We start from the raw sequence: 27,100 nt of genomic DNA on the forward strand, positions 1-27,100 counted from the left end.
TGGCAAGGTCAGCAGGCTTAACATATGACCTACCTATTAAGGGTCAGCTGATCTGCTCCATTCTTGGGGGAGAACAGGGGCAGGAAGTGGCACAATGACATTTACAAGAATGCTGCTGCTGAAGGCTCTATTACCAGCATGGAGGAGGGTGCAGGAGAGGGATGGATGGAAAGGACACACATTCACTCCTGCTGCACACCCATGCATTACCCTGCAGTTGCTGATCCATAGTTTTCCCCCCCACAGGAGAAAAGCAAAGCTAGCGTTTAACAAAATAAATAAATAAATAGACACACTAGCTCAAGCCAGGGGGGGTTAACTGTCGCTAGCATGGGAAGCAGGACGAGAGAACGTCTGCGGGTCGCAGCTTGCGCACTCAGAACCATGCAAATCCCTGAACCAGGGGCCTTAACAAGTGTCAGGCATCTGTTCCCTTTTCTAAGTTAAAATAAAAACTCACCCAAAGAACCAGCAACTAGGGGGACAGAGAAGGTAGGTCATATCTGGGGCATAATCCTCTATACAGTACTTTATTCCCTAAGTGTGTTTCTGTTATTAGCTAGCCCTCCGTGAGGTAGGAGAGTGAGTATTAGCCCCACTTTACAGAAAGGGAAACAGACGCAGAAAGATGACATGGTTTTGCTACGATCACAGTGCAAGTCCATGTCAGACCCAAGATTTTAACTAGCCAGGTGTGCCTGATGGTAAGAGGTTCTCCCTCCTCGAAAGAAAGCACAAGTGCCTCTTCTCATTCCAGGCTGCCAAATGCCTTGGGCTTCCTCTGACAACTGTGCCTTCCCCTGCCAAAGGAGTTCCTGAGGCCCAGTCCTGTGCTTAGATGACTAAGCCATGGCTGTCCACCAGCCTTGCCCATGTCCCTTCAGAAAGGGCTCTCCACAAGTGAGTGGGAATGAATTGTCCATTGGCCTCTTTACAGCTCCATGAACAGTAACTCCAAATAACCAGGTCATATGACCACATTTACACAAACCAGAAATGGTTCAAACCCCAAGAGTTAGATTTACATGGAATTTATATGTATATGCCTGTCACCGCTACATTAGGAGTGAGTGGCTCCCAATGGATAGCTTATAATACATCATACACAGGCCACAGAGGGATCTTGGACGTTAGTGTCTCCTGCTTTTCCCTTGTGGTTCTCACGCTGTGCTGTGACTATCCCACGTAAGATGCCATTTGGGGGGCTGGGAATACACAACAATTAACGATGGGATTGTCAGTCACTTCGATTTCAGGTCCCACACCTAGGCACCCTGCGCTGGCATTGCTCTTGCTCTGCCCACCTTGCCAGGCAAAGCCTGGCCAGTAAGAGATCCCTCCCTCCTCCTCTAAGGGCAGCAGGAGTGCCTCTTCTCATGTCAGGCTGCCAGGTCAGTCTTGGTCGCCCTCAGACGACTCTTCTTCCGCCTCCTTCAGCCACTGGATAAACTTTTGAAGCTGCAAGGACAATGAAATGTGATGAGGAGAAATAAACCCTGGAAAACAGCTACTTTAATGAGACAACTGCAGTTTCTCAGCATTTGACCACTTCCACGTTAGATGGGAGAGGCCGAGGAACAGGGAAAACGGACATAAAAACGGACACTTAAATCCAGGTGGTATGGGCAGTACAGACTGTTTGGAACCCACAAAGAAGGCCTCCTCATGGCCAAGGTACCCCCAAAACCCTAATAAAAAGAGGCAAAGTCTGCCTGGGAGAAGGGAAGTTTGGACCCAGAGTTGTTCCATCAAAGGCTCATGAGAAGAAGGCATGACAGCTCCACCTAGTTTACAACAAGCACATAAGGTGGGCAGTGCAAGGAAAGCTGCTGCTAGGAGAAACCTACCCCCAGCAGGACTGCTCTGAGGGTATGTACTTGGCTCATTTTGCCTTTTGAACCCTGTTTAAATAAGCAGCTCTAGGCACTGACCGGTTTTTATAAAGGGAGTTGACTTCACGTGGGCTCTAAACTAAGCAAATCTGGTCTCTTCCTCAAAGAGGGTTTTCTTTCTGTACCGTTTGCGGGAAAGGCTTTGGAACTGGGCTTGGCCACATCCGGATACAGAGTTCCTACCGATGGAGAGGTTTATGCTTGTTACAGCACAAGCCAGTTATAAAAGGGCTATTCTGATACCAAGCCACTCAGTAGTGCCAGTGCTCAGTGAATCATGCAAATGGATGAGAACAGAGAGCCAGGTACAGTAGCTTCAAAGGAAACATGTAAGGAGTGATAGTTCATTTCCCTGAAGCCCATTTCAAGTAGTTGCCTAGCTTAGAGAGGCTTCTCCATTACTCAGAGCATAGGGTGATCCCAGCAGTTTCTCGAGCACCTGTCAGTAAATATTTCCCTCTCCCACTACCTCATCCTTCACCCCAACCAGAACACTCTGGTTATGGCAGAATATGGCAGAAAGCCAAGCTGGGCTGCCGTAAGCCAATGCATTGTGTTTCATTACCTGCCTTGCTGAGAACCCAGCTTTACCAGAACCACCTCCGCCCCAAGGTCGGACTTACCTGCTGGTTTTTACGAAGCTGCCTGCCCTTATCAGATGCGTCCCGCTGAGAAAACCAGAAGAGAATCATCTCCTCTGCCAGGATTTCCAGCTGGTAAAAGGTCATCAGCACCTGGACCAATTAGAAAACCATAAATGGGGCAACAGAACAGTAAAAGGCTGTGTATGACAATCCGGGACTCCCACCACAACCCTCAGTGGGAGAGAACGGGGTGTATATCATTGTGCTTTTATTGTCCCCAATACCCATACTTTCCCTGCTGACACTGAGCCTCTGAGGTGAGGTAGCTCTGAGCACACAAGGTCCAAATCAGAGCTCCCCTCATGGTTTTCAACTCCACGGATGCCGAGGGGTATTTAGGAGTTGAAAGAAATGAAGGACCCCAAGGGGACTCCACAAAGTCATCTCCCTCTCCTTGGTAAAGCACACTAATAACAAGCACCGAAATGGATCTTTCAGGAACCTCTTGTGTCCACAGACCCAGATGCGCATAATTCTGGCAGCTGCAGTAGGGAAGAGCACTAATGCGGTTCAGCCAGTCCTAACTCTGGTTGTCACATCTGCAATGCAACCCTGCACGGCCTTTGCTAAAAGGTGCCTTCTAGTGGGTGTCAAATGCAATTGAACATTTGTAGAATCAAGCTCTTGCCTGACGCCATGATGAGGGGAGGATGCTAATGCACTCTTGCTTGGGGGGCCTCATCACCCCTTTGTGCTCAGCCTGATGAGACACTTTGCAGTCAGTCTCCTCATGGCAGAGGACTGACAGAAGCTGGGCTACATGTGCCAGCTCCAGTAATGAAGTGTCACTTCAACTCCTGGCCACCAGGGAAAGCCAGGCTAGAACAATGGATACATGCCAAACAACCTCTGTCATTCAAGGACATTTTGGCTTACTGAGTTGAAGGCTTTTGGCGTCAGTCCAGGCTAAGTGCTCGTGCCATTAGCCAGAGGCACTGGTACCATGAGATAAGATTCCTCCTTATTGGGGAACCAAGGTGTAGGGAGATTTGCAGGACAGCTCTCTTCTGGAAGTGACGGGCGTAATGTTGTGCAGGCACTTGTAGAGGAATTATTCATGGAAAGATTTCTAATTGGGGAGTTTAGCTGCAATTTTAGATGGCAGAAATAATCCATTAACACAGAGGGAGTGTGTGTGTATGAAATGTGTATTTAACACTTTCCAGGACTGAAACCTACAGTGGAAAAGCAGATCAGCCACACACTACCTTCATTTTGTTCATTAATTTCCACCCAGTTCAGCCTGAATACGAAATCCCACCCTCTTTCCAGCCTTGCCTATCTCCCATCTTTAAGTGTGACAAAAGCTATTTTATACCCCCTCGCTTTTGGGTCCAAGATGGTGGGTTTGGGTGCCTTCAGAGTGTGAAACTGGCCTCTCCTCCACTCCCCTCCACTACAGCACCATGGAAGGGGTCCCTCTGGGTTAGATACTGCTAGATAGCAGCTCCAGATTGCATGTCAACCAGTACTCCTCCATAGCAGGGCTCAGTCAGAGGCCTGGGCAGACACAGAGGAGAGATTTTAATCACGTTCATAGATGTTTTTTCATCCACCCTTCCCAACAGACACATAAGCCTTCCTTTTCTGATAGAAGACAAGCTGATGGCACCTACAAACCAGAATTCACTACTGAGCTAGTGGAAGTAGAAGTCCTTGCCACTGTGAGGAACTTACTTTGGCTATGGATGTGTGGAGGCCATCATGTTCGAGGAAGAACTCCTCAATGGCAGATAAGGCGTCCAAGTGATCTGATGCCCGCTTTATGTAGTTCTTAAACACTGGGGACCACTTCTTCAACAGCTGCAGGAGGAATCAGAGTAAAGAACAAAGGCTCTTGGATTATGAGACCTTTAAATACAGATATGTGCATGTTCAATGCAGTTCCTCAGTGGGAACAGACTGGTCTGGGGAAGCAAAGCATTGTAGAAAGCCACTCTCCCATCATTCAGACCATCTAATTACATACACAACACTGTCCCCAAGAGCTGAGTGAAGTTAAGGGGGCAGCTGGGGTTACAGCACAGGACTACGAAGTGACAAGTCCACTTCTGTGTCCGTGTTTTCCTGTCTGTAGCACGAAGAGGATGTGTAACTATCTTGCTGAAGTGCTTTAGGAGCTATGGATAGAGTGGTAGGTATTATCACAAATGAGTTCAGGGGAGCAGGGAACTCAAAGGATGTCACTTCACAGCAGACAATGGTACATCACTGAGACTGGGACATGATCACTCCGCAGAGCAGCCAGAGAAGGTGTAACTGAAAAGGAGCAACTACTATAAATAGAGCAAAGACTTAGGCTATGTCTACACTAGAGATCTTACAGCGGCACAGCTGTACCGCTGCAGCCGTGCCGCTGTACGGGCTCTCGTGTAGCTGCTCTGTGCTGACAGGAGAGCGCTCTCTCGTCGGCATCATTAAACCCTCCCCAGCGAGCGGCAGTAGTTATGTCGGCAGGAGACACAGCGCTGTCCACACCAGCACATCGGTCGGTGTAACTTATGTCGGTCGGGGGGGGGGGGGTGTCTTTTCACAGCCCTAGGCGACAAAAGTTTTTACCAACGGACATGCTAGAGTACACATCGCCTTAGTCACTGTACCGCTGTCTGCCCACTGTCCATCCCCTCTAGCTGAGCCCAGGCAGACACAGCAAAATGGGCTGCCTCCAAAACAAAAGCACCAGAGAATTTCCCAAAGGCTCAGTCCCCATTTGCTTGTGTGTTTGTCTGGAAGCTTCTTAGGACACTGCAGCAGCCGCTAGAATCTGTTACAGGTAAAGAGGGAGGAGAGATGAGACGCAGGAAGCTGTCACGTTACTGGCTGATCCCTCCCCAAGGTTTATTTTTCATTAAACCTTTCGCTCAGTGATTTTGTGCTGTGTTTCTAGCTGAGAAATGGGGGTCTGGGCTTGGGGAGGAAAGTGCGCAGGAGGTGCGCATCCTGATCCCAAACCACAAGATCTTTTACAGCAGGGGTTCTCAACCTTTTTCCTTCCGAGGTCCCCCCAACATGCTATAAAAACTCCAGGGTCCAGTGGCAGGCAGGGGAGTTGGGGGGCTCCAGACTTCAGCCATCAGGTGGGGGGGAGGGGCCTCTGGGCTTCAGCCCCATAGGAGTGCCCCAGCTTTGGGCTCCAGCCCCACAGCTCTGGCTTCAGCCCCACAGGAGGAGCTGGGGCTCCCCAAGGCTCCGCTCCCAGTTTCAGCCCCACAGGGGTGCCAGGGATCAGGGCACAGGCTTCAACTGCGGGGCCCCGCAGCCCCCTGAAACCAGCTCACAGACCCTTTGTTGAGAACCTGTTTTATAGCACTAGAATAAGAGAACAACTGAACACAAAGTTGCCTGCTTGATTGCGCAATGAGCCAGGGTGTGCAGCTCCCATAAACATCCTGCTTCCCACAGCACGTTGAAGTCAGTGAGTTCTGTTTCTTTTTTAAAGGGTTACTTTAACAAGAGACAAACCGATGGCTAAGTTAGAGCACCCCAAGTTCCCCTGCATGCCTATGAAGCTACATGTACTCTTTTACCATGCTCTGAGGATAGCAGCCCCCTCAGAGAATGAACAGGTCTGCCCACTGGGTAGAGATGGTACAGCAGCAATAGGGACTTCTCAGAAGCATTGGGCAAAGACCTCCCTCAGCCACATACGTGGCTAGTTTCTATCACTGACACTTCTCCCACCAACTCCTGGGAGGAAGCATCTTTGCCAGTTGGAAAGCTCGGACCTCTTCAATGCCACTGTGACACTGGCAGACCAGGTGCCAGCTCATGCCAAGGCCCTTTAGGCCTCACTGGACACTGACAAATGCCTAGCAGGAAACCAGTCTGGCTCACCTGTGTGTAGGATTGTTAAGATAGGTATTGGATTTATATCAATGTGTAGAGTGTTTAGATTTTATGAAATGCTTCTATGTTGCCACATGCATTAATCTCACTTATAACCTCAAGTATTACCTTGTAACATGGGATATAAAGTGTTTGTTTTATAACTGTAAAATGTTTGTTCTGAAACTACGTGACTTACCAAACAGGAAAAAAATAAAATAAAAAATCACCTAATGCAAAATGCTGGATTCCTACAGATGGCGTTGTCTCCTGCCTATCAGGATGTACTACTGAATCCACAGCCCTGTAGAGGGTAAGTGCCCAATCCCTCATCCCATCACAGCTTGAATGCTGGAGGAAGGGAATAAAAATACCCATTGAGCCAAATGTATTATACCTTTGCTGCTTGAACTCTGAGGGGCAAGGATTTCTAAGCATATGCAAGGAATCCCCAGCTGTTTTGCCTGGGTTAGCCCTAAAGCAATGGTTCTCAACCAGGAGTCTGGGGCCCCCTAGGGGTCCGCCAGCAGGTTTCAAGGGGTCCGCCAAGCATGGCCAGCATTAGACTTTCTGCCCAGGGCAAAAAGCCAAAGCCCCATCACACAGGACTGCTGCGGTACAGCTGGCCCATGGAGTTTTTATAGCATGTTGGGGTGGAGGGAGAGCTCAGAAAGATAAAAGGTCGAGAACCCCGCCCTAAAGGACATGGAGAGTCTGCTTACTATAAGTTGCTATTACCTTTTGAAAATTGACTAACTCGTGTGTGGATGATTACCTGCTTTAATCTTGTAAACAAGAGTCATTTATTTTTCCTAGTTAATAAACTTTAGTTAGTTTATTACAGGATTGGCTACAAGTGTCGTCTTTGGTGTGAGATCTAAAGTGCAAATTGACCTGGGGTAGTGACTGGTCCTTTAGGCTTGGGAGTAACCTGAATATTTTGTAATTTTTGGTGTAAAGTGACCGTCTATCACAGAGTCAATCTTGCCTAGATCGGAATGCCCAAGGGGACTGTCTGAGACTCCATGTTAAGGCTGTATAGTGCCTGAGGAGTTTACACTTGTTACTTGGTTGGTGAAATCAAAGTATTTAGAACTCACAACCAGTTTGGGGTTTGTGCCCTGCTTCTTAGCAGTCTGCCCTGCGGTTTGTATTCTCGCTCATGAGCCCCTCCAGGCAGCATGACAGCCACACAGGGGACCCTGAGCAAGTTTCCAAGCCTGCAAAGGCTGTGAATGCAGAGCACCCACAACAACTCCCAAGGCAGAAGGCAACAATGAATGGCTCTGGAGTGCCACATTCCATCTCCTCTGCTGGTGGAATAGGTACTATTAGGAACATGTTAGGGTCTTTGTGACTTCAAGCATCCAGAGGAGGAGAGGAGAGGCAATAGTGTGGGAAATACAAGTAGGATGACTTGCATATTATACCAATGACGATTGGCTCACAGGACAATATCTGTAATAGGGCACAAGGGTAGAGTGGTCCTGATGTTGCAGCATGCACAGTTCCAGGAATTACTTTAACCCATGGGCAATATGTTTAATGCTGACGCTTACTTCTCCCTCCCCTGCAGCCATCATTTTTTATTCCTCTTTGGAATTTTTTCCTCTCAAATGCACCTCAGCCGTCAGTTAGTACCACCAGGCAAAGGCGTGTTTTGTGACCCCTTCCATTAACACCTTTAACAATAAGCAGGCAGAATTTTGGAACATACCAGAAATGATTACGGAGTTTCAAAAAGCAAACTTTGATTACAAAGGAAGCACAAAGTTCTAAATACACCTGCCATCCTATGTGATGAATGAAGCTAGCCTGGAGATGAAAGATTTTCAACACGCAGTGTTATTTTAGAATGACCAGGATTGTGATACTTTGGGTTTGCCACCACCGGAGAGAGACAATTTGCAGAGATATAAGGCTGGAATAGGAATTTTCATGACTTCTGCATCTATGTCTGGTAGTTACCCAGCTTCAGCCAAAAATCTGACACATTCTTGACTGGAGTTAATTTCAGGTTCTTGTCAAAGGAGAGGTCTATCAGATCATCCTGCACTGGGTCTAGTCAGTGCTGCTGCGTTGACAGCAGCTTGAATGAAGATGTTTGTGATCCAAAGATATTCCTTCACCTGCATCTCCACTTCCCCAAGACCCCGGTATGAAAGTGCTGTCATGAGGTGTGATCTGCACAAGTGCGACCAGGCTGTGGTTCTTACCTGCCATCATCTTGGCACCATCCATGCAGATTATATTGTTATGCTCCCACTGACTGTGGAGATCTTTGGCTGAAAGGTCTCTGATGAGCATTCATCTGTGTTGTTCCCCGGCACAGCTTTATACAAGAGTAAAGTCTGCTTCATAGAACCAGTGGGGACACACCTCAAACACTAGAAGCTGGGCAGCAGCAGACGCACTGACTGATTCATTATGGTGAATTGCTAAGCAGTAACTTTTCCCGAAAGTAATTGCTCTTGGACAGCCTCACCCATGTCACTAATACTGCATCAAACAGGGTTACGTGACAAAAGCACCGTCTTCAACTTGGCAGCTGCTTCAGGCCCTATAACTTTTGACACCATGTCTAATGTCTGGGGAAGGATGCTGTTTTCTGCAACATTACATGCCTTATGCTGTTGTGCAATTTGTAGAGATACCAAATAAGATGCCTGCTGGGTGTTTGGGTTGACACTGCCAGTGTGAGCAATACAGTCTTGCTGATTTTTCGAGGCTTCATGTTTTCCCTGAGAAATAACCTCGTGCTTATTTCTTCACTGATGGGTGTTTGGCTTCTGAGCATTATGCCAACATTGAAGGCTTCACACTCATGGAAAACAGCATTTCCTAACATGTTACACACCATGATTTCAAGTCAACGTAAACCTATATGTCTTAACTATCACTGGTTTCAGAAGGGTAGCCGTGTTAGTCTGAATCAGTAAAAACAACGAGGAGTCCTTGTGGCACCTTAGAGACTAACAAATTTATTTGGGCATAAGCTTTCGTGGGCTAGAACCCACTTCATCAGATGCATGGAATGGAAAATACAATAAGCAGGTATAAATATATAGCACGTGAAAAGATGGGAGTTGCCTAACCAAGTGGGGGGTCAGTGCTAATGAGGCCAATTCAATTAGGGTGGATGTGGCCCATTCCCAGCAGTTGACAAGAAGGTGTGAGTATCAACAGAGGGAAAATTATTTTTTGTAGTGACCCAGCCCAAATAAACATGCCCAAATAAATGTGTTAGTCTCTAAGGTGCCACAAGGACTCCTCGTTGTTTTAACTATCACTGTAGTTCCACAATTTCCCCTCCTCTGAGCTGTCACTCGAACAGCTTGCCATCATCCCTTTCACAAATGATCCATCTTTCTCTGTCACCACTTAGCCGGGACCGAGGTACAATCGATTGAACGACACATACAACATGGCTGTGTGAGGCTCAGCTGACATGTCTGGCATTCTACTTTTGCCACTGTCTGTGCATGGGTACTTCACTTCATACAAAGTAACGTTTTAATGGGGCTTGTAGTACTTTGTATGAGGAACATCCAGATTATACTCTCATTCTACACTAGCATATCCAAAGCACTAGCTGGGGTTCTCAAATTATAACAAGATGGGGTGGCTTAACAGAAACACATCTCTGACAATGGTTAGGCAGCAGATGTGCTGAGACGAACATCTGTCACACTGACTGCTGTCTCATTGTTCCCTTGGGCTTCTCTGTCTGTCTATATCCATTTGTTGTCTCTCGTCTTTTACTTAGATTGGAAGTTCTTTGGGGCGGAGACAGTCTTGTCAATCTGTGTTTGTACAGCAGCTAGCACAATGGGGTACAGGTCCATGACTGGGGCTCCTAGCCACTTCCATAATACACATTAATAATCAATCACCACCAGCCTCACATGACGTATACATTTCTCATTTTAAAATGTACTGACATTTTTCCATACTCATAATTTTATATTTTTGTGTGACTACCCATAACACACCTCATCACTGCCCCAGCGGTTGTGATCTCCAGTTGGGGAAACCCCACATTAATATTTTCTGCACAAGGTAAGGACGTCAGTACATAAGATTGTTCCAGGCAGAACACTCTAGGAAATCTGTTGGCCGCCTTCTCCAAAGGAAGACTTGGGGAGCTGGCTACTTTATTGGCTAAATGCTTCTGGGGGTGTCCATGTCAAGCTTGCTTATGAAGGTAAGAGAGCACTATCTACATTTGATAAAGCCAAGCAGTGTATTAATATTTAATACACAGAGCACTGCTGTATATACATACACACCAACCTTACAAAATTCTACAAGGGAGGGGAACTGATTTAGTGCCTACGCTGGTAAATGTTCATGTCAGTTTTGCTATGATGAAACGCACATGTACAAAACATATACACCAAACATAAGCCGTTTACCTTTCACATCCTACCTTCTACGCATCTTACACTTGGATCATAAATACTCTGAGGCAAAGACAGTCTCGCAGTTGTGTGTTTGTGCAGTGTAGGGCTCGGATCCTAGACTGGGGCCCCAGGCGCTACTGTACTACAAACAATCATCATTGTGGTTTTATCATCATTTCCCTTCATTGCAAAGTGAATGGAAAACCCCTGGGCTCTGCCCCATCCTCATCCACCTGCTCCTCTGACAGGATGCTGTAGTGATGCTTCCATGTCTCTCACTTGCTGGACCAGCAGCTCACTGCAGGATCCAGCAAGGAACGGTGCTGTATCTTATTCAAACTAGGATCCCAAACAGCAGCAGACTTCGGGCATCCAACTCTCCAGTTGTATTGCTTTCCACATACAAAGAGAGTCTAGCATCTGCTCGGTGTGCACCCCAGCTCCCCTCTTTCATTAGGATACATTTTGGCCAAGAGGAATGGGACATTTTCAATTAAACCTTATAAAGAGAACTGAATTAGTATGAACTGAATTGTTTAACTGCTGCACGTTTCCAACCGAAGGCATCTCCCCAAACTGAACTAAGTCAGGGGTCTGGATCCATTTGGGGAAACGTCTCTTCCCCCACCCCACACAATCACACTCCCCCACAGAAAACACAGGGGCTGCCCATTGTTGCTCCCCATATCCCACTAAAGGCAGGACAATCCAAATCAACCCTTTGCAGCTAGGAGCCAGACTTGTTTCTTCTAATATATGCATCATTGCCATCACTAAAGGGTCACTCAGTCCAACACACACAAATGGGCATCAGAGGCCACAGCAGAAAAAGCGGGGACCTGTCCACCTCCTCCAAACTGAGACCAGAGGTCCTGGGACAAGCTCTCACTGAGGGTCAGCAGGTAACATGGCAGCCCCTTCTACACAGCCACATACACCCAGGGCCTTTCTAGGGGTGGAGCAGGGCTCTGCATCTTACTCAGAGGCAGCCAGGTCCTGCCTTTGTCTCTGCAGTAGACACTGGAAAAGTTACCAGTATTAGATATGTACTGCAGGCAAGGAGTACTCCTGGTGACTTCCCCAATAGGACTGTGCCTCTTTTGGATCTGTTCTCAGAGGAAGGGATAATATTTCCAGTCCTCGCTCACAGGAGACAGAAAGACGCATATGCTACTTAAAACAAAAAAGTCTCTTCCAAGCCAGACACTAGCTGAGCTTTGTCAAGTCGAGTTAATGGTGTTGATAATTTGACTGCTTTAGGAGAATCAAGGGAGGCTCATGAGCCAGCAAGTCCCTTGAATTCACGATAGGCCAGTCCCTAGGCTCAATGATCCTATAGCCAGCAAGTGGCTGGAGGACCTAGACCCACTCCTAAGCACCAGGAGAGAAGTCTCAAGAAAGAACAGGTAAGAAGAAGTCTTAATTTTCCATGCCCCTGAGTTTTAGCTGCTGCTGAGGCCTCCTGCTCTTTGGCTTTCTTGACTCCCGTGTGCGATTGAGTCCTTCTCCCACAAGTGCCTTCCCCACTTACTGCCATGCTGTTGCATGCAGCCTCCCAACTCCTTCAGATCCCACTTCTGAACCCCACACTCCAATGCCAATTTACTAGAAGGGTGTGTCCAGTGCAAAAACCAAGAGACTGCCAAGTGCATAACTCTCTATCCCATCCCCAGCCCTCTTCTAAGGTTCATGTTCACGTATGATGCTCAGCACAAAGGCGAACACCCATCTGTTGTTCCTGTAATAGTGCCTGAGACTAGTCTAATTTAACTCAGGAGGACCAGGGCTCCTCTCTCTAAAACACCATGTCACGGTAGAAGAACAGAAAATATATGCAGGCTGAAAGGAGTGGGGAAGTGTACTCACAGGAATCAGCATTACACAGTAGTGTTGGGGGTCTAACTCTGTGTCCAGCTGCTGCAATGGGAACTCCATGACCACCTGACTGAGCACCTGCATCACCTCCTTCAGGCCAATGTTATAGGCATATCTGTAAGGGAAAGGGGAGAGGCTGTCAGACCGACACACCTTCTAGGACCATAAGCCTGTGCAATCTGGCATCCTGCCTCCAGCCATGGCAAATCACTGAAGTCTATTCTTCTATTGCAGGACATCCATTTCTAAGAATTCCATTAAATGTTAGCTTCCCAGCCCTGGGCCCAAGTCTTTTTTTAAACATAATGTTTAGTGTATTCGTGCAGTCAGAAACATGCCTGCATTGCAATGGGTCTCATGAAAGACCACATTCCTGAAGACCCGGTTTCAGAATGTAACATGCTGCCTGGACAGGGACAGCACACTCACATTTACTGGTATGATGCAGGAATATGATGGGGGAAACAAGAGAAACAGACTTGTACTTGAGAAGCGGTAGGTAGAACACACCCAATTAGACCCTGAGCTCCAACCCTCACCAATCGGATAGCTTTCAAAGTGAGATAAGTATTACTGTTCACCTTTCATCACCCCTACACAGACCTGGGAGACAAACCAGGTGCACTGCCAGCTGTGCTCAGGAAAAAGTCAATTGGTTTTTCTGTGTCTCTAGTTTATCGTCTGCTCCCAGTAGAGAGAGGACTTTAATGAGGCCCAACAGGTTTGTTCGGCCTAATTATTCTCAGTGACAGCGGAGGCTGGAAGGCGAATTCTAAAGCATGTACAAGCTCAGGTTGCCCTAAGCATGTTAGCAGTGGAGATGCTAACAAGAGCTAATGACAGACCAGACTATCACAAAGGCTAAAACCCACGAGCTGTTGTGTAAACAGGGTGGAAATGCCACACCACACACAGATTCTTGGCTCTGGACTTGCTGGTTGAACGTTGCAATGTATGGAGAGTGGCAACTCCCTGGGTAAACTAATGTGTGGCTTTGCTCTAAAAGGACTGGTGTTCTCCCATTCCCTTCATAGGCACCCAATGGATATTCAGTCCCTAGCCCGAGAGCTCATGGAACAACAGCTAAAGCTAGCTGGGGAGGTTATGGAGCGAGAGCACTCTCTGCATCGCCTCATGTCACTATCTTCAGTTATCACTATCTCTTAAGCCCGACTGCTGAAGACACTAACTGGATACTGATCGCCACATGGGCTAGTCACATGGTTTCCCTTTTCCCCCCTTTCAAACCTCTTAGCATCATGCTCGCTAGACAAAAGACACTTCAGAGTCAGGCACTGCAGTTCCAGGGGGAGCACTTACTTGAGAGAGTTGATTTCCAAGACCAGATTATCACAGGAGATGTTCTCCTCTTCACCCCTCTGCAAGGTACCCAGAACCTCATTCTGGAAAACTGTCACCAACGCAAGAATAGGCCATTAGATAGGAGAGGGAGAAGTCCAGCAAACAGCATCTCTCACTACAGAGAAACCAGCCCCGTGACAGGAGCAGGGACAAGCCGACTAAAGAGCTCCATAACCCAACACATGCCCACAGTTATTCCACCTGTAAGTGACTGTAGAGCACGTATAAAAGTAAAGACCTGCCAGACCCCACCAATTTCACTCCTAGGCACCAGTGCAGGCCTGTCTCCTACTGCACCACGTGTTCTCCAGGGTTGTATGCAGACCTGTTTTAAACGACTCAGGCAACAGGGCTTCTACAGCTCCCTTGACAGGCTATTCCATGACCTAAGGGCTCATCTACGTGGAAAGTTATACTGGTATAAGCCAAGGGGGAATTTAAACTCATATGACAAGACTGGTATAACTCCCCAAGTGGATGCACTTAAACTGAAAAAGCCACTCATATCGAACTAAGAGCGCCACATGGGGCGTAATGCCAGTGTAACTACATTGGCTCAACTATACCAGTAAAACTTTCCCATGTAGACAAGCCCAAACACATCTTGTGGCTTCCTGGATGTGCAACAGGGGGAAAATTACCACAATAAACTACTATGGAAAGGGAACACAGTCTCTGACAAAGACAGCTTCAAACAGCCTTTGGTCAGGAAGAGGGAAAGTCCTTCTCAACCTTCTCACCTGGGCCCCTATGCATGTACTAACCAGGCAACAGCATGGAAGAGAATATCAAAGAACTGTAACAGGAACAAGAGAAATGCTGGCCAGGAAGATTGGGGGCCTCTGAAGAGGGAGGCGTGAGCTGGAGCAAGGCAGGAACTTTCAGTGCACACAGTCACAGCAGCATAGGGCTCACCCCACTACCCACAAGCTCTGGGCCCTTCCCTGGCGCTCCCAGCATTCCCTCTAGGCCCAGGCCTCTCACCTTTGATGTCATCCAGCTGAGGAGAAGCAGTCCGACTGTCTGGCTGCTCGGAGCCCAGACTCAGGTCACTCTCTGTCTCACTCTCTTCCTCTGGATTCAAGGTGGGGCCTGATAAACAGGAAAACGTAACCTTTTAAGGGGCAACCCTGAAAGCAGAGGAGCTGCAGTCATTCCCCAGCTGACAAAGCTGGAATCCAAGCTGGTTTGAACAAGCTATCCTTGTATGGGATTTGCTACTTCCAGACCCAGACATCCAGAACCACTGAGTGGGGCCTACCACTAACTTGAAGAGGCTTTGCTGGATCCCTAGGAGCAGGCAGCATGGGTCAGTGATGAAAGCAAAAGCATCCCTCCCAGCCAAACTGCTCACTCATTGCAAGGCAAGCAATGCCAGCAGCATGGGACTCTCACTTGAGCTGGAACCTTACAGAAAAACAGATGTAGCCTCTGAGCTGAGCAGTTCTGGTGGAAAATAATGATCAACATACATGCCCCCCATCCCCGAGGGGCGACAGCAGCAGCTCGGTGCCTGGAATGTAATGGGCTCCCTCCATCATTCAGACACAGGTTTGAAGTTTGTTATTGTGAGACAAAAGGCTGGAGCAGAAGAGGCAAGATCTGGGACCATCGTTCAAAGACCACAAGAAGAGCGTTTGGTCAATGCAATGCATCCATATCCACCGTACTGTACACGGAGCTCAATGGGAGACTTCATGCCACCGAATCCCACAATTATAACGTGGACTTCTCTGTTTGGCAGCGATGGAATTTGCCACAGGATCCATCCCTAATTGTGCTCCAGAATCTCAGCTGCCTTTTCTTTTTTCTCTTCAATAAAATGCATCTGGCCTTTATGGCTGGGCAGGAAGTTTTCCAAACATGTCCTTAGCAGAACTGGGGCAGTGACATCTGCCTGCATCTGAAACAAGGGCTCCAAGAGGGATGGGATTTCCCCATGCAGCTGGAGTGTCAGATTTCTAATCCGAGGTTGTTCCCCCCACTCCCTCTTCTCCAGGGCTTTGTCTAATCTGAGTTTTGACATCTCCCACTTTGCTTGGGGAGACTTCCTCAGCCTGGTTCAAGACACCACCTTCGATGACCTTAGATACGAATTATTATTTGTATTACTGCAGCATCTAGGAGCCGTAGCGATGGACCAGGACCCCCCTGTGCTAGGTGCTGCACAAACACAGAACAAAAAGATGATCCCTGCCCGTTATTAACGTCCCACTCAGCAACTCACTGAAATAGGGTACATGCGTTTCCATTCCCAGCAGTCTACATCAAACCTTCCCTCACCCCAAAGGCTCTGTCTCTGCTCTTCCTCATCCGCTTCATTCTCATCATCTGCTTTCCAGAGGTAACCTCTGCCCTCTGACCCCACCTCTGCTTTGTTATAACCTGAAAGAAGAAGATGGCGTTTAGAAGGAAGGAAGATACTGGGACAGCCAACCAACCTGAAATTGATTGGCCTCTAGTGGGGGAGTGTCAGAATGACCTGCACCAAGCTGTGTCCCAAATACTTAACCCACAGTGGGAGGGTTGGGTCTCCCATCCGTGCATACAGGGTGCTGCTCTCATTAACCTAGGCCAGTAGAAAATGACCAGGCTGTTCTTTTAGCTTGGCCTACAGCAGCATGGCTTGGCTGGCTTGACACACTGACTCACACTCTGAATCCTACACAAGTGGGGCCTGACAGAACCAATATCCCATGGGGGAGGAGCGTTAAGATCCGGTACTCCCTGGGGTGCAGTGGGAGAGAATTGAGGGCCAGATGGCTTGGCATCTGTCCTGAATTGAATGACTGTTCAAGCTGTAGCCTGTCATCTGTAGAGAGCTCCCACCCCAAGACAAGTGTCCACAGATCTTTATGATGAAACAGGAGGTTGGGTGCTGGAGAGGGCAGGTAGTCACCAGTTATTTGACTTGACTATTAGCTTGGTATACTGGATATCCCTCTTTTCCCACTAAAGGGGCACAGATGCCAAGCTTAACATAAGACTTTTGCTACCAGCTTTGCATTTCAGCAAGTTTGGAACACAGGCTGGTCCCAGAGGGTGAAGCCCCACAAAGGACAGGACCAAAGGGCTGAACAAAAGCTCATGCACCTTTCAGCTTCACTTTGTTCTCCTCCTTGTTCACTCCAGAATCATCACTGAACTCATCGTCATCCTCCTCTTCCTCATCTGGTGAGTGCAGCGAGATCACTGTGCCCTCAAGGAGGGTGATGTTAGGACCCACCACCACCTAAAAATAAAGGACTTACTTATCTATATAAGGAACAGAAGCACAGCTCCCTACATTGCCACCTCTCATTTCCCGCCCCAGGAGCCAAGGGCTGCCTCAAAGAGTTTCTCCTGGAACTATGTAACATTGAAACATATTTGGAAATATTAGCGGTGCCTGGGCATGTACCCTGCTAAATAAACCAAACTCCTTGCAGAAGGGACAAGGTGGGGGCAGTAACCTATGCCCAACCAGAAGAAAGGGCCTGGAGCACCACTCATTCTAGCTGCTGGCCAGATCCTCTCAGTTCGGTATATTCAATGAGCAAGTCTAGTAATTCTCCAAGGAGCATGGAGAACCTTGCAGACACCGAAGCAGCTCACCTGGGAAGTAAGGACGCAGTGAGGATTTAATTTGACCTTCTCCTTCACTTCAGCCTCATCGCAGACAATAGACTGCCGGATCGCCACGCAGTCCGCTACGTGGACACCGTTCCAGAGGAATGCTCCATCCAGGATAACTTCATCCCCTATTAAACGCCACCACAAAGATGCTGAGCAGGGCAGATCACAGCTCTCACTCTGTGCTTCACTAGCACTTTCCCAATGCTGAATGCACCAGAGAGTATCCAACCCATTAGCTCCAGAACTAGAGGGTACCCTTGTGGCTCAGTGGAGGTTAGACATCCTGGCAAAGCCAGCCTCAGATTTCAGCAGCCACTCCGTAGGCTAAGCCAGGGAAGACAAACTGAGTTAAGGTTTCTGTAGAGATTCAGTAAATGCTGCAGTACCAAGAGGCCTCCCCTTACATGAATTCAGCAAAATGGGGAAAAATGAGAACAATGGAGCTGTATTCGAGGCTGTGAAGTTGGGGCACTAGGAGGTTCATGGGGATGAGCATGGGATACAGAGATTTTCACCTCTAGAATACTGGTCTGAGACAAGCCCAGTAAGTTATTGTCTTAACATACATACACATCACCTCTCTTTCTTTTTCCTGTGTGCCACGTGCCCTCCTCTCACTCAGCTTGCACTATGCTCCCCGCTGTGGCATTAGCTCCCACCCCAAAGGCCTGGACCATTTTAAAAATTAAGCACTCAAGACTGTACAATATATACTAGCTTAACTACTTGTAATTCTCCTCTTTCCACTTTGGTTTCCCTAATAACTCCATTTCACCTACTGCCTCCACTCCTCTCCTCCCACAAAAAGTACCTTCGATCAGAACTGAATTCACTATAATTCCAAACAACGTCAGGCTTCCCCTCCCCACGCCTCCCATTTATGGCACTCACCTATTTTGCAGTTTTGACCGATGACACTGTTGGTAATGGAGCAGTTGCTGCCAATGACCGTCCCCTGCCCAATGAGGACGTTCTCGTCCAGCACGCTGCCGTGGCCCAGGCTCACCTCTGCCCCTCGGTAGATGTTGTGCTTGGAATGGGTATAGCTCTGTGTCTCATCATCGGTGAAGTTCATCTCTGGAGTCATAGGATAAACCCAGCGCCGGATGATGTCGGAACACACGGCCTCGTACATCAGCAGGTTGGACACACGGGCACCATACTCCTCTGCTGTCACATGCATATGGATCTGGTTCCCTAGGACCTGGGAAACAGACAGAAGCGTGTCAAGGGACTCTTGGCAGAGGAAGGCTCCCTGCACCTGAGCAGGGCTCTACGCCATGTTAAATGTCACCCACACACTTTCCCACCACAACCCACCCCTCTTCTTTGCACTCTTGCTTCCATACAGGTGCTTCTGCTACCATATTCACTAACCAGCCTTCTCAGACACTAAGGGCATTGCTTCCATGACACTCTCAGACCCCAATCCCCTGAATCACATCCCAAATACTCTCACCAGCCTCCCAAATGCATTACAAGCCAGAGTCACTATCACCCCAGTGGCTTTAGGAAGGCATGTCATTTGCACAAGCCTGCTCATAGGTTTCCAAAGCCACCCACTACAGTACCAACATGATTAGCCAGGACAGGTATACACAAGGGGATGCTTCAGGTTGGGGTGAGGGACATTGGCAGAGCTATATGGGAGGCAGTGGAATAGGAATACCAGGGTAGTCTTCAAGTCAAGACCTAGGGGCATCAGCAGAGCTCTGTGGAGGCAGCTAGCACACATCTGCTGACATGATGCCTATCTCTAGCCAGGACTTTCAGATTCCCTATAATTGCTGAAATTCAACCAAACAGTAAGTCTGGAAAGATGGAAGGTCAAGTGCAATAAAGTTTGTTATCATTACTTGTATTATGGCAGTGTCCAAAGGCCCCAAACAGGATCACAGTCCCACTGTGATGGGTGCTGTCAAACTCAGGAGACAGTCCTTGCTCTGAAGAGCATAATGTAAAACATGGCACCATGATAGTGAAGCAGTAAAGGCTGTGTCAGTTTCTAATTTAACAAGACCAAGCCTTCATATTTCCTATTCTTCTACATACAACCTAAACCAGGAGCTGAGAGCAGGTGCTTTTGTGAATTGCAGGAGATCTAGTTGCTAGTTTAATGGAGAACTGTTCCCAGCTCCCCAAGAACCTCCAGTGCCTATCAGAACTTAGAACATGTTACAGCTCAGCACGCACAACCAGCTGTGCTGACATGGAAACACCTCATCCCAGACAGCAAACAAAAAGGTCCCAGCCACCCACTAAAGAGATGAGGTGAAAAGCCAAAGGCTCCTCTTGGGTCAGACAGAAGTGGGTCTCGCACAATACCCCCACTTACCTCCTCGTTCACCAGCAGGCCACGCACAAAGTCATCCCGAGTCTGATAATCAAAGTTATCTGTGAACAACTCAGCCACCTGGAGACAATGTGAGGGCAAAACTCAGAGGACATTGCCAGGACAGCCCAGGACAGTTATTAACCCCAACCAGCCACTCCCAGGGAGCTCAGCAAAGTACAACACAGGAAGACGCTGCTCTTGTCCTTCTCCTATTGGCATGAGAAAGGCTCGATCTCTTCCATGGGAGGCGCTAGGCTTCCCATCTCCCCTTCCATAGTGAACATTAGTAGAGTCTGGCTTTCAGAAGGGGGGGAGGGGGTGGAGAATTAATTCCAGCTGGTTGGCCCCGTCTAACTTTGTAATTTTGCTGAGCGTGGAAGACTGAAGACCAGTTCTCCCCCTGACAGTGGAAGAACAGTTACTGAGTCTAGGGCATGGCAGGGAACGCCCTGGACGTTATTACCAACAAGGTACCAGCCAGCAAGAACTGACACTTCACTTGGTCCCCTACCCCCAGAGGTGCCATCTCCGCTATCTTGGACTAGTTCCTCCATTCATCTCAGACATGGACACACACACAGGCGCTTCCTGTTGGACCTGTTCTCTCAGCAACAGACACCAGAAGCTGAGCGTGGCTGGGGCAGCCCAAGAAAGTATCGTACTCCTGTGTCCGTGACATGCTCCATGCAAAGTAGCAAGGAATGGGACCGGGGCTCTGGAATCCACTCTATGCTGTAGCAGTGCAGTGCGTTTCTACCATGTCAGCAGCACAAATCAGCTATTCAGAACACTTCAGCCCTCCAGAACTACAGCAACTCACCTGTGGGGAGCAGATGCTGATATGGCAGTCTAGCAAGTCATGGCGCACCTCAACTGTCTCAATATTGCTTTGGAACAAGCTCTGGAAAGAGAAGAGAACACAGTACAGATTGAGTGTTTCTCATGTGGGAGTCAATCCAGAACAACACTGCAGCAGCTGAGGACAACATACTAAGAATACACTTCAATTGGTTGGAAATCTGGAGGACACACCACAAGGCACGAGATACAGGCAAAGTACACAACACACAGAGCAACTGTGCTTAACGTATGCAAAATAGTCTCACACAATACTGTATGCCAACCAGGAAAGATTTCAACCCAGCAGTATTCCCACATGGAAAAATCTTTCCATGAGACAGATTATGACAGAAGCAATATCACACCTTTCCAAATGCCAGTATTGATAGTCACTTCATTGGCTGCCAGAGAACAGCCTGAATCATCTGTCTCATCCTTTCTTACACATACAGAATCCCGAGTACAGAAGTTACATGAACTAATTTATACCAGTAAAACTGAATTTAGAGAAAAAGAAGCATACTTAGTCTGTTTTAACCCTGTTAGGGATGGTGGGAACCTATCCCCCATTCTCAAAAACTTGAGGGAACTTCAGAGCACATGCCTGCATGGCTGTACCATGCCACAGGGGTCAGCTTCAAAAGCTACTTCCCGTCATCTCTTCTTCAGAGGGAGCTGTAAGCGCCACTCTCCCCACCCTGGACTCAAGAGAGAGTTTTACTTTGGAGTGGGTTGCTTGACCACATTAGCAACTTTCCACCTGCCACACACACTGCACGTACCACGGGAAAGCGAAAGTGCTTCAGCTCCTGGGTTCTTTGGTAGTGCAGGACACGGTTCGTAGTGCTGTCCATAGCAAGGATGATGTCATCCTCCTGGCACCGAGCACGGTGACCTGGTGAGGACTCTTTGAAAATCATCGTCATCACAGACACGTTCTTGTCCAGCTTACGGCGCATCCTAAACAGGAAAGGAAGAGTTTTAAACAACGCCTCTGAAAAAGCGACACCAATGAGCTTGAACAAGCCAGGCCGGTGCGCCTTCTCCCCAGTCACCCACCTGTGCTCCTCCAGAGCTGCAGAAACATTGATGTTGGACACCACATCTCCAGAGACGAGGAGGAAGTCAGAGCGGACTAAGGACTTGGCATCGACATCCCTTAGCACATCACCAAGTGAGCGGTACAGGTCTGAGGTCACAATGCGCACCTTGTTAGAAGAGGTGCGGCGGCACCACTTGGACTTCCTGGAGGGGAAGAAAACAGGCCAGAAGGAATGAAAAGGGTGATCTTCTAGCTTAGGCTAGAACATGGTGCTCCAGTGTGGGGGGGTGTCTGTCCACACATGTAAAAAGCAACCATGTTATGATGGCCGGCCCACTGTCACATTTAAGCATAGTTATTTCTGTAACACAGACAAAAGAGGGTAATGCTCCGAGACGATAGCTTAGAGGACACTGACTTCCTCGTGGGCAAGATCTTGTGTGGAGATTCATGAAAGAAGGGGAAAGATACCAAGTATTCATGCAAAACCAAAGAGAAGAGTTTTAACCTGTAGGCAACAGCTGAAGCAGGGAAGAGATGAAGCTGTATACTCCTCTTTAGCACACGAGCCTACAGATTACAGAACACGTAGCAGAGAGCTGACCCCAGCCTGCCAAGTGCACTTAAAAGTGTTACAGAGCAAGGCCCAGGACTCCTCAGTGAAAGCCAGTAGTTTAAGGAACATCAGGTACACAGTGTTATTAAATATCTAACCAGGAAAGCTCTGCCTTTAAATATGAAAAAAGAAGACAGTCAAGACCATCATATATGAAATCCTCAGACAGACATAGCCCACTTACAGTGCTACCCCCATTCTGCTTTCCAATGGAAGAAATGTTCTCTCATCACGTGTTATTTACCTTGCTGTATTCTCAGCTATTAGCAACAGTTGGTAAATAAGGATATGCAGCGAGTATGCTCCCAGGACCAGCAGAAGCTGGTAGAGACATTGCTCAAATTATCCCCTTGGGACAATAATGGGAGTAGCATCCAGCTTTCATTAGCCAAAAGAGTCACCCTGATAGAAGACCTTGGAAAACATTCCTTTACCGTGAGCCTCAAAGGAAGATGAGTATCAGGGGGTAGCCGTGTTAGTCTGTATCCACAAAAACAACAAGGAGTCCGGTGGCACCTTAAAGACTAACAGATTTATTTGGGCATACGCTTTCATGGGTAAAAAAACCTCACTTCTTCAGACGCATGCCACTGGACTCATGGTTGTTTTTAAAGGAAGATGAGGTGTTCCTTACTGTAAATGCTCCTTTATCTCAGCCGACTTCCAGCAGCAGAAGACAAAGGTTTCTTCCACTCCAGTTGCAGTTAGGAACTCTAGGGTGTAGTCGATCATGGCCACGTTTGCCAGAGGAAGGAGAACCTAGGGAAACAGGACAGAGTTAGCTGAACCAACATTATACATCAATCAAGGTCAGCAACAGGCCAGCTGCAGGAAAGAAGACTCAGCGGTGTTGGAGTAATACAATCATGACTCCTTGTCTCATGCTCTAACCATCAGAAAACAAATGCCAGACATGAGGGATGAAGCCACAGGAACAAAATAAATCAAAAAAAGTTGTTTTTTAAAATCACAGAACACTTATGCAGGTAATGTCAATACATTCCATCAACTGGAGATTCAAGTGTCTTCTTGAAGGTAATTTACAACTGAAGGATCACTTATGAATTTTTTTGTATCCATCATTTTCAAAAAGCATTTTTTTCTGACAGTGAGATTAAAAATTGTTCCCTTCTGGCTCTCAGCCAGTGGACAAATATGAATCTTGTAATCATGATTGCCATGAATATTTAATCAGCCAATGAAAGAGGATAATTGTTCACCCCAACTCCAGAGGTATTGCTGTCTCCTATAGCACCAGAGCCTTAAGATTTGGGCAATTCAAGTACTCTCTCTTCTCATTTGCTGGTGATTTCATGGGAAACATTGCTGCCGCTCTGGGCAGTGGCTTAGCCTCTTCCCCATCTACCACAAAAGCATTTGTCCCTCCCTTGAGAGAGGCAGCTGCAGTTCCTATATCAGCACTGGCAAATGAAAAGCAAACAGATTTAAAAATTTTATTAAGATGGTGAAAAAAAAAAAATAGTGAACAGAGTTTGAGCATAGAGGTTTCTGGTTATCAGGGAATAACATACAGATTATCGAGGGTGTAAAGTTTGGTTTAAGATAAGGTGGCATGAGGAATACATAATCTGCAATATCCCCGATTGGGGGTAAAAGGTTGATGGGTCAAAGAACAGACATTGAGATATGAGGGTATGAAGTTCATAAAGTGGCTATGTTCGGGTGTGGAGTATAATGAGTGGATATGATGATGAGGATGGATTGACCCTCATTTGATGAGATTTAATGTTTAGGGAGTTTATGGTTCCAGTTCATATAATCCAACGGAGAAGGTCACTTGGTCCCTTTCTCGTAGTGGGAGAATGATGTCACTCTACTATAATGCTCTCTAGTACCCTGTGTTATAACTGTGGTTGTTTGGATTTCTGGTTTATTTTTCCTCATTGTGGGGGTGAAAAAACCCAAAACATTCCCACAGGAATAGCTGGTATGTATACACTATTTAGAGTCAAAATCTTTTCACACACTCCCCCTATTTATGACTTACTCTAATTCCCCAGTGTCTAGACTGCAAGAGTGCTACAGGAACATTTATGGGCAACGTAGTTCCCTCAAATTAAGCACTATCTTTCATTCACACCCAGGAGAGGCAGCACAAGATAAGAAAACAAACAGCTGCTGTTACTGCATTTGAAAATATTCACTCCAAATTGTGCACTTAGAACGTGTTGTATGTAGTAGCTATTACTGTCACCCTTGTCTTCTCCCTCTCCACACTGTGTTCTACCAACTTGTCATGTCTTGTCCCTAGTTAGATTATAAGCGCTTTGAGGCAGGGAATATTTTGTTTTATATTTGTACAGTACCTAGCACAATGGGAATTGTGCTATAACTGAGGCCTCAGCATGCTACTGTAATACAAATAAGACTATTCAAAATAGTTTCAGAGCTCAGTTTTCCATTCTTCATCCACTCTCCTTTCAACAATTCAGAAATTAATGTAGTGAAATCCTTCACCCCCATCACTCTCCTTTCTCTTTCAGAGTTAAAAGGTGTGCTTATTGATCTGGAAAAAGGGGGTGCAACGTGGCATCAGTCACATTAACCACTGGACTCCCCTTAGATTGCCTCATTTGAAAGCCCCCTCCATTCATCATAAACTGATCTTACAAGATATTATACACGTGTGTGTGCTTTACAGGTTTCTTTCCTCTCAAGCAGTTTCTTGCTGTATTTGGGTACTTTGCTTCTTAATATACTAAAATCCTTAGATAATAATTTAAAAAGAAATTCACAGATTCACCAAATATAAAGCAAGATACATTTAATCCAGTAACCCCTGTATTGAGCCCAATAACATGTGTATGGCCAAAGCATGTCTTCCAAAAAGGGATCCAGTCTTGATTTTAAGACATCAAGAGACGGAGAAGCTACCAGTTCCCTTGGCAGTTTGTTCCAATAGTTTATCACCCTCACTGTTAATGTGTGCCTTATTTCTCATTTTTATTTCTCCAGCTTCAACTTCCAGCCATAGGTTCTTCTTCTGCTTCTCGATTCTACATGAAAGAGACCTATGAACTTGCTTACATGCTGTAATTAAGACACCTCTCAGTCTTCTTTTTGATAAATTAAACTTCAATAAACTAAAATTATCTCCCATAGGTTCCAACGGGACTCTAAAAACATTTTCTTGTTGGAAGATGTCATGGCAGCTTTCGCCACCAAGACCTGTCACTCCACCAGGAGGATCACATGGGAGATGGTAATAGCATGCTTTGCATAGCAGGGCCTTTCCAGAACTCTGTATGAGCCTGGACACTTTCAGCACATGATGCAAAATCTCTTTATTCAGCTATTTTATTAACTCACAGTGGCAATTAGTCCTTCGCTGGTAAACTACCAATTTCTTGTTCTTCTATAAAAGCCAGTTAGATTGCTATCAGAATGAGTGCTCCCTGTTCTGGAAACATATTCTCTTGAACTAAGGTATGTAAGGGCTAGTCTACACTGGCAATGCAGCAGCGCTTTAATGTGGTTTGTGTGGTTGCGGCGCAGTGCTCTAAAAAACCATCTCCACGAGGGGCGTAGCGCCCAGCGCTGGTGCACTGTCTACACTGGCGCTGTACAGCGCTGAAACTTGCTGCGCTCAGGGGGCTGTTTTTTCACACCCCGAGTGAGAAAGTTGCAGCGCTGTGAAGTGCCAGTATAGACAAACCCTAAGAAACAACCATATTGGAGCATAGCGAGCGCTTTATACTTGCATGTAACAAATCAGCATCTCTCCCCGCCCATCACATGCTGTTCCCAGAGAATACCACAAACAAGTCTCTCTCAAATTGTTCTCAAAGCGCTTTAGGAATACTCCCTATCCTTCCCCCTGGGTATATCAGTACAACTATCCCCCCATTTTACAGACAGGGAAGTTGCGGCTTGGATTGCAGAAGAGACCTGGGCCAGGTTCCACCGTGAAGTGAGGAAAGCGCCAGGAACAGAACCCCTGAGTCCTGCCCTCTGATTCCCTGCAGTTCCCTGGGGCTCAGAGCTCTCCAGGGCTGTCTCCTTCCTCTGCAGCTGTTGGGGGGTTCGGGATGATTTTTCCCACAGGACCGAACTGGCTGCGGTAGCAGAGTTGGAAGAGAAATCAGAGGTGAAATGGGGGCTAGATCCCGGGAGGGGGTGGGAGATCCTGCCTTCTCGCTGTTCTTAGGAGGGGCAACAGCCGATCTGCCCTTCCCCCGGGGCGGGGCGGGGCCCGGTCTCTCCAGCTGGGGGAGGCCCCAGTCGGTCTCTCTGGCGGGGCGGGGGAAGGGTCCCGGTCTCTCTGGCGGGCAGGTGGGTCTGGAGTCTCCGGCTGGGGGAAGGGGGGGGAAGGGCCCCGGTCTCTCCGGCGCGGGGAGGGGTCCCGGCCGGCCCCGGTCTCTCTGGCGGGGGGAGGGGTCCCGGCCGGCCCCGGTCTCTCCGGCTGAGGCGGGGAGGGGTCCTGGACGGTTTCTCTCACCCGGGGCCGGTCCTTGGAGACGGGGAAGAAGCGGCGATTGAAGCTGTCCGCGACCAGCACGGCCTGCAGCGGGGGGGGCGGCTCCTCCTGCGGGTCCGGCCCCCGGCTCCCTCCAGACCCGGCTCCCCGCCTCCCAGAGCCCCGGGCCGCCATCATCCGTCTCCTCACGCACGCACGCGGCCTCTCCGCCGC

The 27,100-nt window shown here is 47.8% G+C and overlaps 1 protein-coding gene across 1 annotated transcript; it reads right to left on the minus strand.

Moving 5' to 3' along the window:
* Positions 1-322: 322 nt before the first annotated feature.
* Positions 323-27,100, minus strand: EIF2B5 (eukaryotic translation initiation factor 2B subunit epsilon). The gene is made up of 16 exons (XM_024214299.3): positions 26,909-27,100; positions 23,084-23,208; positions 21,851-22,036; positions 21,574-21,751; positions 20,772-20,852; positions 19,952-20,029; positions 18,508-18,820; positions 17,596-17,741; positions 17,095-17,233; positions 16,285-16,386; positions 14,986-15,093; positions 13,960-14,050; positions 12,631-12,754; positions 4,214-4,339; positions 2,516-2,626; positions 323-1,458 (listed from the first exon to the last, which is right to left on the minus strand). The coding sequence occupies exons 1-16, from the start codon at positions 27,062-27,064 to the stop codon at positions 1,393-1,395; spliced, it is 2,130 nt and encodes a 709-aa protein (XP_024070067.1). The 5' UTR covers positions 27,065-27,100; the 3' UTR covers positions 323-1,392.

The sequence above is a fragment of the Terrapene carolina genome, unplaced genomic scaffold, assembly GCF_002925995.2.
Source record: "Terrapene carolina triunguis isolate 2854851 unplaced genomic scaffold, T_m_triunguis-2.0 Scaffold88, whole genome shotgun sequence".
Classification (NCBI taxonomy): domain Eukaryota; kingdom Metazoa; phylum Chordata; order Testudines; family Emydidae; genus Terrapene; species Terrapene triunguis.

Coding starts and splice junctions, on each gene's coding strand:
- EIF2B5 (XM_024214299.3), bottom strand. CDS start 27,064: ATGATGGCGGCCCGGGGCTCTGGGAGGCGGGGAGCCGGGTCTGGAGGG. Junction 23,209..26,908: donor TCTCCAAGGACCGGCCCCGG/GTGAGAGAAACC, acceptor CTGTTTCCCTAG/GTTCTCCTTCCTCTGGCAAA. Junction 20,853..21,573: donor AGCACTTTCGCTTTCCCGTG/GTACGTGCAGTG, acceptor TTCTCTTTCCAG/AGCTTGTTCCAAAGCAATAT.